Source organism: Limulus polyphemus, unplaced genomic scaffold (assembly GCF_000517525.1).
Source record: "Limulus polyphemus unplaced genomic scaffold, Limulus_polyphemus-2.1.2 Scaffold3, whole genome shotgun sequence".
Taxonomy (NCBI): Eukaryota; Metazoa; Arthropoda; class Merostomata; order Xiphosura; family Limulidae; genus Limulus; species Limulus polyphemus.
This window is the reverse complement of record NW_013665613.1, coordinates 2,491,438-2,500,350: the sequence shown is the minus strand read 5'-3', so window position 1 is coordinate 2,500,350 and position 8,913 is coordinate 2,491,438. Positions and strand designations below refer to the sequence as shown.

At 30.1% G+C, this 8,913-nt stretch overlaps 1 protein-coding gene across 3 annotated transcripts in view; it reads right to left on the bottom strand.

Moving 5' to 3' along the window:
- LOC111088393 (EF-hand calcium-binding domain-containing protein 6-like) overlaps positions 1-7,308 on the bottom strand; it is a 102,559-nt gene extending 95,251 nt beyond the window's left edge. For all 3 annotated transcript variants that reach the window (XM_022398409.1, XM_022398458.1, XM_022398508.1), the window contains exons 1-3: positions 7,173-7,308; positions 4,248-4,462; positions 2,620-2,747 (exon numbers count right to left, since the gene is read on the bottom strand). In XM_022398409.1, coding sequence (XP_022254117.1) covers positions 2,620-2,747; positions 4,248-4,371 — 252 coding nt within the window. In that variant the 5' untranslated portion in view covers positions 4,372-4,462; positions 7,173-7,308. The remainder of the gene's footprint in view (positions 1-2,619; positions 2,748-4,247; positions 4,463-7,172) is intronic.
- Positions 7,309-8,913: the final 1,605 nt, after the last annotated feature.

The window sequence follows — 8,913 nt, the reverse complement described above, 5'->3', positions numbered from 1 at the left end:
GGTTTGGTAGAAGAGTATAGAGGGAGTCTCATGCATTATGTGAGCATTTCATGCTCCTATTGGTGGAGAAGTGATGTATGGTGATTTGCATGAGAGATACGTTGGAATCGTTCAATTCCAAAAAGGGGAGAGCAGAAGGCTTGTGGCATGCATAAAGAAAAAGTTTGCACTGAACGTGAATAGCTAATTTTGTGAGAGAAGGTAAGTACCATACCGGAAAATGTCACAGTCTCAAGGCACAAGTTTATAGTGGTCAAGACTGAACTGTTACAAACAATTAAATTCTGAAAATATTATATAAATGTTAAATATTATAGAAATAAAGTTATATAAAAGCTAAACGTTATGATAGTCATGGATACTACAATAGTAAGGTCAACTGCTGCATTTTTTAAACAAAATTAAATTTCGCTACTTATTTATTATTGGATCTCAAATATAGTTGCACCAGAAGAAAGCTTAGCCTTTTTTGTTTCTGTCAGATTAATCATTTTTATTGATACAATTTTGTAAATGAATGAGATATTCCAAAGGCATTGTGGGTATCCCTCCTGCAGGTGTATGTGCCATCTTGACTCTTCTTTGGTTAGAGAAAATAAATGAATAGATTACCCATCCTTAGCTAGACAAGTAAAGAACACAAGAAGTTAATGGAAATTCCTCTTATTTGAGTCTTTTTTTTTCAGACAGCATGTGTTAGTAATTATTTTGCAGGCATCATATTACTTGCCAGTTGTCAAGATCTCTGTTCAAAACTACATATTCTAATAAAATATGTATTTCTATAACAATCTTTCCCATGAGAATATACATATGACACCAATGCAGAATGACTCAGAAAAATAGGTAACTAAAGCAAAAGCAGTGTTATCAGGTTTAAGAACCAACTCTATTATCTAGACTGCTTACAATTTAAAAAAGATGTATGTGTGAAGAATTTTGAAAAATTTCAGTGAACATGAAATATTTGCCTATGTAAACTAGAAAGGAAAAGAAATACCTTATGCCATTTCAATTGCTAAAATAAGTCATAGGTCTGATTTCATTATCCAGTTTGACTTGCTAATGGGAAGCACCTTCTATTGCATCTAGAGTACAAAGGACTGTAGAAATAAACACATTAAGAAAAATAAGGAAAATAACTCCACAATAACACACCCATAACTTCTTACCACCACACCATGTTATACATGTTCACAGGACAACAGACAGTTCTTTAAAAAGATCTTTACTAGTCGAAAAATTAAATAATGTTTCTGCAAAATCTCTGTCAAAATCTGTGAGTACTGACAGAGCTAACCACTATGTAGAAATCAATAGGGTCATTCATGGTCATTTCTCTCAGATAATTGTGTTAGCCATGCAACTGTTTGTTGTCCCACAAGTAAAAACAGGGAGTGTATATATTCTAAGCATCATATGACTTACCAAAATGTCAAGGTCACTGTCTAAGTCTACAGTGTATTAAACTGTGTATTTCTACAGCAATATTTCCTAAGAGAAAGCACATGTGACACTAGAGAGAATGACCCAGAACAATAGAAAGCAAAAGCAATATAGTCAAATTTGACAGCCAACGTTCTATTGTCTTAACTGCATAAACTTAAAAAACACGTAAAATGTGAAGAAATTTGGAAAATTATTGATGAATGTGAAACATTAACCTATTTAAACTGGAAAAGAAAGAAACATATATTATTCTTTAATACATTACAATGGTATTTTGCTTGACATGAATAGAATTTTTTTATAAGTAAATTGTGTGAGGTAAGCATTAACTTAAGAGTTGTGCACTTTGACTTAATATAAAAATATATGCTTGTTTTGAGGTCAGAACTTATGAACTGATCTTTTATTTGGAGTTAAATTTGGCTAAATATTCCACACTACAGCCTAAAATATTGACTTTACTATACAGAGTAGCTGGAATACCCATCCCCTGGTTGGAAGTTTTGTAAATTCATGATTAATGAAAGATTATCTCAGGACATGAAAAGTTGCTTCCCATATATGTAATTGTAAAAAACACAAAAATGCCCATAAAAACTGTAAAACACAAAATGTGAAACTGCAAGTTTGCATGTATCTCCACATGGACCCAACAAATTTTCATGCCAAATTTAGTGAAGATCCATCAACGGGGGCGAAGTAGTGGTAAAAACCACAAAACAGAAAATGCAAAACTGAAAATTTGTATGTACCCTCGCATGGACCTAATAAACCTCCATACCAATTTTGGCGAGGATCCATCCACACCCTGCAAAGTAGTTACATACAACAGACAGTACTATTATATTTATGTAGATTTATATTACAAAGTTTTACTACCCATATAAATGCCAAGTGGAATTGAACAGCATAACTATTTAAATTGGCAAATTCAAGCCAGATAAAATTCAAAAACCCCAGTTGATTCTACACTTCCAAACTGAACTAAAAGCTGTAATATTAATTCTTAGGATTTTGCTATTGTGGAAATTTTAAAATGTTACATTTTTTAAAAATATTAACATGCCAGCTAAGAACCATGATGCTTTAAGAACATAAACAAGCATTGTACTAAGTTACAGTTTCAAATGGAAAGAAATTAAGACTTATACCAATTTCATTACAATGTACCTGTCTTATTTCTTGGTATTTAGTCTTTGCTATATGACACAACTGTTCTCTGATTTGGTCAATGTGCACTGATGAATCTGGACGATAGGTGTTAAATGAACTAATTGATGAAAGATCCGATACAGAACCTAATAAAATAAAAATACCATGACTAAGACAAAAATAAAACAATCCAGCAATTTGTTACTTTAAAGAATATATATATTGTGTATTTGGTTAAAATATTAATTTTTGGATGTTCAGTATTACTTTTTTATACATAAGTAATTTTCAGCAAGTCTAATGTACCTAGGAATAAATAAATGTGTAAAACAAATACAAACAACTGGTAATAGACATTGTTTCAAGCAATCATGCAAACTTTAAAAAATAACTGTAAACTAAACTTCAAACAGATATATTGTTGGATATACAAGACTGTTTAATGTAAGAGTTATTATTTAGTTCATTTAGTGGTCTAATATTTAATGATTATTTAGTTTTCATAACAAGTGTTAAAAGTAATTATTTTAAAGGTGATAGTTATGACAAATATCGTTACATAACTTGGTAACAGTCATATGTTGTATGTGTAGCTCAATTGTTGTAGTACTGATGATGTTATCTTTCTCAAACCTCTAAGTTCCAGGCCTCAGTTGACCAAGTTAGATATATATATATATATACACACACACACACATACATATAGGTGAAGTTAGCCGGCATGTGAATGATTAGGTGATTAGCCTTAACGGGTGATTTCTATTGTGTGCTTCACAGCTGTATTGTAACAATAGAGATAGGCAATATAATTTGTCTTGTCAATTGGGTTCTAAAGTACTGAACCAGCCTGTGTGGGTTTTTGATGACAAAAAAGAGACAATTATTTAAAGCTCTGGATACACCTGTGGTAACTAACAAGTGAAGTCAGAAAAAGTTAAGTTAGTGAAAGTGAAGTTAGACTGTGTGATTGTTAGTTTAGCCATAACAGGCAATATTTTAAAGTGAGTTTCACACTTTAACAGAGATAAAGGAATAATTTATGTTGTCAAAGGGTGTTATAAAGTAATTGAACCCACCTGTGTGGACTTTGACAAAATAGAGACAATTATATAAAGTTCAGGATACAACTGTGGTAACCCACTCAGTAATGTAAGTGAATTATTCACTGATACTATTGTGATAAGAGTAGAGAAAAATAACTTGTCATGTCAATTGGATTCTAAAGTAATTGAATCAGCCTGTGTGGACTTTTGACAAGAAAAGAGAATTATTTAGAGTTTTAGATAAAACTGTGATTTCTTATAGTGTAAAGAATTTTTGTACATATGTTTGACTTGTTTTGAATATATTATTTTAAAACAAGTGGATTGTATGATGTCCATTTATTGTTTGAATTCATCACCAACAAGTCACAGACACCTAGTGTAAAGAATTCAAGCCCATATACAAAAACCCTGACATATATTATGAAAGTAAACATTAATAAGGTTTAACTCTTAATAACTGTGTGTTAGACAGGCTAATTACTTTCAAGCATATAATATTTTAGTGTAACTGTGTTTCAACAAGAATTATAGATTAGAATACAAATACACTAACAGACTAGGTTACAAATACACCTTTACTTACAATAAACACAAACTCACCTCTATGTAATTGGCTTGTTTTCTGACTAGATACAGACTGTGATCTTGAATTACATTTAGAATACAATGAACCTGCACTCCAACTTCTAGCATGAGAAAGTGATTGCACCAGGGACTGTGACATACTTGAAATTCTCTTATCCTTTTGATTTTATTTAATTTTTTCTAACTTTTTTCTTCACATTTGTATGGATAGACAGGCAAGTGGTTCATATCTATAAAATATGAGACATTTAATTTTATAATGAATATGTATAACTGCAAAATAAAATCTTATGTTACAGCAAATTATGAAACAAAGCTAAACAACTTCAAAAATCTGCTGCAAAATATAACTGTGGAACTTGTAATTCAAAGTACTACCTGAGGACATTTCATTTTTCACACAAGAAATACGGTTATACAATAACATAATCTTAAAACTTAAACAACTGTACCAAAGAAATTACATCTTTGTTCTTTACTAATTTATACGATTAGTACATACTAAATTATCAGCCATGATATTTTATTTATTACCAATTTTAATAGCAAAGTATTGTGATCTAAAAGCAAATCCAGATACAACTGAGTAATATTATTAAAAGCACAACACCAATAAATTAGTACTGCAATAAAAAAGGAAAAATATAACCCAAAAGAATTAAATGCTATCTAAAGGTGGTTCTTTCTTAAATAACAAATTTCTGTTAAAATTTACTGTGAAATAAATAACTTGGTTGTTTTATTTTACAATGGTTATGTCTTTGTTTCAAGAGTTTTAGGGTGTTTCAAAAACACTGCTTTCTGTTTAGCTATACTAACCACAGATTTCAATGCCCTGCATAATGTTTTAGTATTTGGACCACTTGATTAGTCCATGGTTAATAATCTATCACCAAAACTAAATAATTTTCATAAAAGATGTTCAACATAAAGCACAAGCAGGAATCAACTTTACTAAATGACTTTTACTTGTTAAAGAACGTTTAAGAAGTACTGTTTATTTGGTATGAAACTAATTTTTACTCTTATGTTAATGTAGTATGTTGACTTTTCAATTGTTATGACTGAAAACAGCAATGAGCAGTGTCTTTAAAATACCAGAACTTAGTTATTGACAGAAAAACAACAGGGTCGAACTAAATCTTGATGATATAAAACTAGAAAAGATTTATACCTTATTTTTTTGAGAGGATGAAATGTACACATATGTATATATATATATATATACATGCAACAATAGGAATCTATATCTACTTGTCATTAGTGGGGCCCAAGTTACTGATAATATTGAAACTGCATGTGCCATTGAATTCAAGCTTTTGGTTGATTTGTTAGCAAAGAAGTATCATTATTTGTTTTCGATCCTGCATATTACATAGAAAAGTCATAGTGCTTTAATGCCCCTCTTCTAGTTACCTCAAGCCTATTACCCCATTGCATGCAATTTTGTATTTTTTTTTTATTAGATGAAGTATAAAGCTCAAATAATTTTTTTATTTATTTACCAAATGAGTTTTAGATGAAGCTTTAGCAACGCTATACTTCCTAAGTGTCAATAACTTCTAAATAGATGGAACTGTCATAGTTTTATTGATTTGCAATGACCAGGAACTATTTTGACAAAATTCCAGGGATTTTAATATTCTGAAATAGGCCTATTAAAATTCATGGGTTTTCAAGGTGCATATGAACCATGCTTCTTTTAAGGTAGATGGAATGTTCTTGAATTTACTTTGCTTGTGTTCTACTCATCTGACATATCTCTCATACACCTGCACGCAAGTATAGATTCTGAAAAAATTTGCTACAACAATACCAAAGTCCTGGCTGTGGCTTAAGAAGGGATACATTTTAGCATACTGAAATATAATACAATGGCTCTCTACTACTCTGACATTATAAACATTGCAAATTTTGCTATGTATTTCTTAGTCAATGATCCTTTCCCTTCAGTGTTAGTCATTATTTATCTTCTCTTATTCTCTCTCTTATGTTTCTTCTTCCATTTCTTTTTTCTCTTTGTACAATTTCTAATTTTTTGTTGTGTTTTTGTATTTCCCTATTACTACATCTTTTTTTTTTACTGCCCTTAAATTTTGCCAGATTTATGCAAATTCCCATTTTGCCTAACTGCTAAGGATGGCTCTGAGCAGATCAGTGAAATTATAACATACTATTAATGCTGAGTTCAATAAGAATTTACAACAGTATTCAATACTGGTGTGGTTAGCGAAATGACAGTCATTCACTAGCTTAACTAATTATTTTGTATTACACATACTGCATTGCATTTATTAATAATCTAATAAAGCTTTCAAATGAATAGGTAAAAGTTTTTCCCAGTTTTGGGAAATAAAAACAGAATCTATTCTACATTATGGGAGTTTTGCTCAGGGTTAGGAAGCATTTTATAAGGCATCTCAAAAAATACACGACAGCTTTCACAACTTGACCAAACAGAACATTCTCATGTCTAAGGCCAAAATAACTGCCACTTATTTAGAATTACTAACAGGCTTGTATAACTTTTATGGACTACCTAAGGCAAGTAATTGTTCAACTTATCAATGAATTCATGCTTAACATATACTCAAACTCTATTTATTAATAAATACATATATATAATCTAAATTAAGTTTTATTTAGAGTACTGTAATGTGTATATATTTTATACTTATATTTTACTTACGTTTATAAAGTTTTAATAATCATTAAATTAGTTCTCTCTCTCTCTAACTTAGACTTTTAAAGTTTAACTTTAAGTCTCAATGAGGAAAATTTAGACTTATATTACAATAAATACCATTAAAAATACTTAACTAAATTAGTCCAACCGCAGTAACAGCAATAAGGACATTTAATTCTAGTGAAATGTACATTTAAATAGAGTAAAGTACTATTGCCTATCTTGGGGAAAATTAGCCTACTAATGGCGCTTACCTTTATTTTTGACATAATATTCTGGGGTACATTTTTTATAGCATCACCCAAAATAATAATCTTCTTAATAATCTTTTAAACATAACATAATGGGGCTGATCTACAATTAGGTATTACAATCATAACTTGAACTCACTGTGTTCAACACCATGTTTGTTTTACTTGGTTGCTTAGTAACAAACGCCCTCTATTAGTTTGCGACTATTTCAAGATAGTAAACACTCTCCAGTTATTTAAACTGACAGTATATAATCTCTTTATAAAACAAGAATAAATACTTCTAAAATACTTTAATAGAAAACAGAAGATTTTCAATTACATAGACACCTTGTGATGATAATGCTATATAAAATGCAATACTAAAAGTATTAATATTGGTTCACAAAATATAAATATTTAAAACTATCTAAAAGCCATCTTGCAGAATAAAGATATGTTAGAAAAATGCCTTCAAAAATCATAAAACATTGAAAAATAAAATAAATCATTGTTGATAGATCATTACGATTGATTTTAATTGCCGTCGGCGCTTAAAGAAGTGACAATTTAGAATAACATTTCTTATTCACGTGGCCACAAGGGTTTCTCTGACTGTATGGTATTCTCGGGTACATTGATTTCCCTTCAGAGTAATCGGGTCTTTTTCGCAGAATAGTAGGAGATTCGTAGAAACTTTTTTTGCAGAGTGAAATTGAGTTCTCTGATTTTTAATGAATTGTGAAATTTAAATCTTTAAATCTTTAAAACACGATCAAAGTTAATCAGTGTGTACGAGATCTTTGTTAAGTAGCAAGTGTCTGATGAACATTTATTGTTCCAACCTATGTATTATGTACACGAAACATTAATACTATTCTTTTCAGGGCAGGCGCACTATCCACGTCACTGTTGTTCATTCCCATCGAAAAATAATGGAGGTTGTATCTTCAAGGTATCACCTGATTCGCCAATGGAATATTTCACTTTATACTTTTAAACAGTATTTTTTTCCTTTACAGAAATCTTTCCCACGAGAAGGCACACATCAAACTTAGGTGAATAACCCAGTTTAATAGATATTTAGGGCGAAAGGAACTTAGCAGCTTTTTAAAACAATGTTCTATGTTAAAACCGCATAATCTGTATGTATGAAATAAAAAAATAATAATATTTGATATGGGGGTACAACGATACTAATATTTTACTATTTAATCTTTATAAAATAATATTTTAATGATATTTATGTGAAGTACCTTTTTTGTTCCTTAGATTTTTTTTTCAGAATAATATATTTCAAATCTATACATAAAACCTAGAAACATCACAATTACATGTTATGACAGGGGTGAGAAATAAACCACAGACTCTTACACTATACTTGTTTGTTGAACTTAAAGTTTTTATTTCGGGAGATAATTTATGGGTTTACACGTTTTCCTCATGTAAATTTTTTTTTGCGTGTTTTAAACGTTTTGCATATCGATACTTTGGAAAGTTAAGAACACATAGCGAAGTCATTTTTTTGTTTTAAGGCTATTTTTGACTTAGAAAAGTTGTTGATAAATTGGGTCAAGTTTTTTTTTTTCACAAACATGTTACATTAACTAATTAAGCTAAATGGGAGAAAGTAGTAGAAGTAAACTCTTCATGTTCAGGAAGTATATGCTTGAATAGACATGAAAACTTGTTTCACTACAGAACTTAAATTTCTATCACAACTTTAGTTGTTTTTTTTCTGTAAAATGTTTTCATATATGTAGTC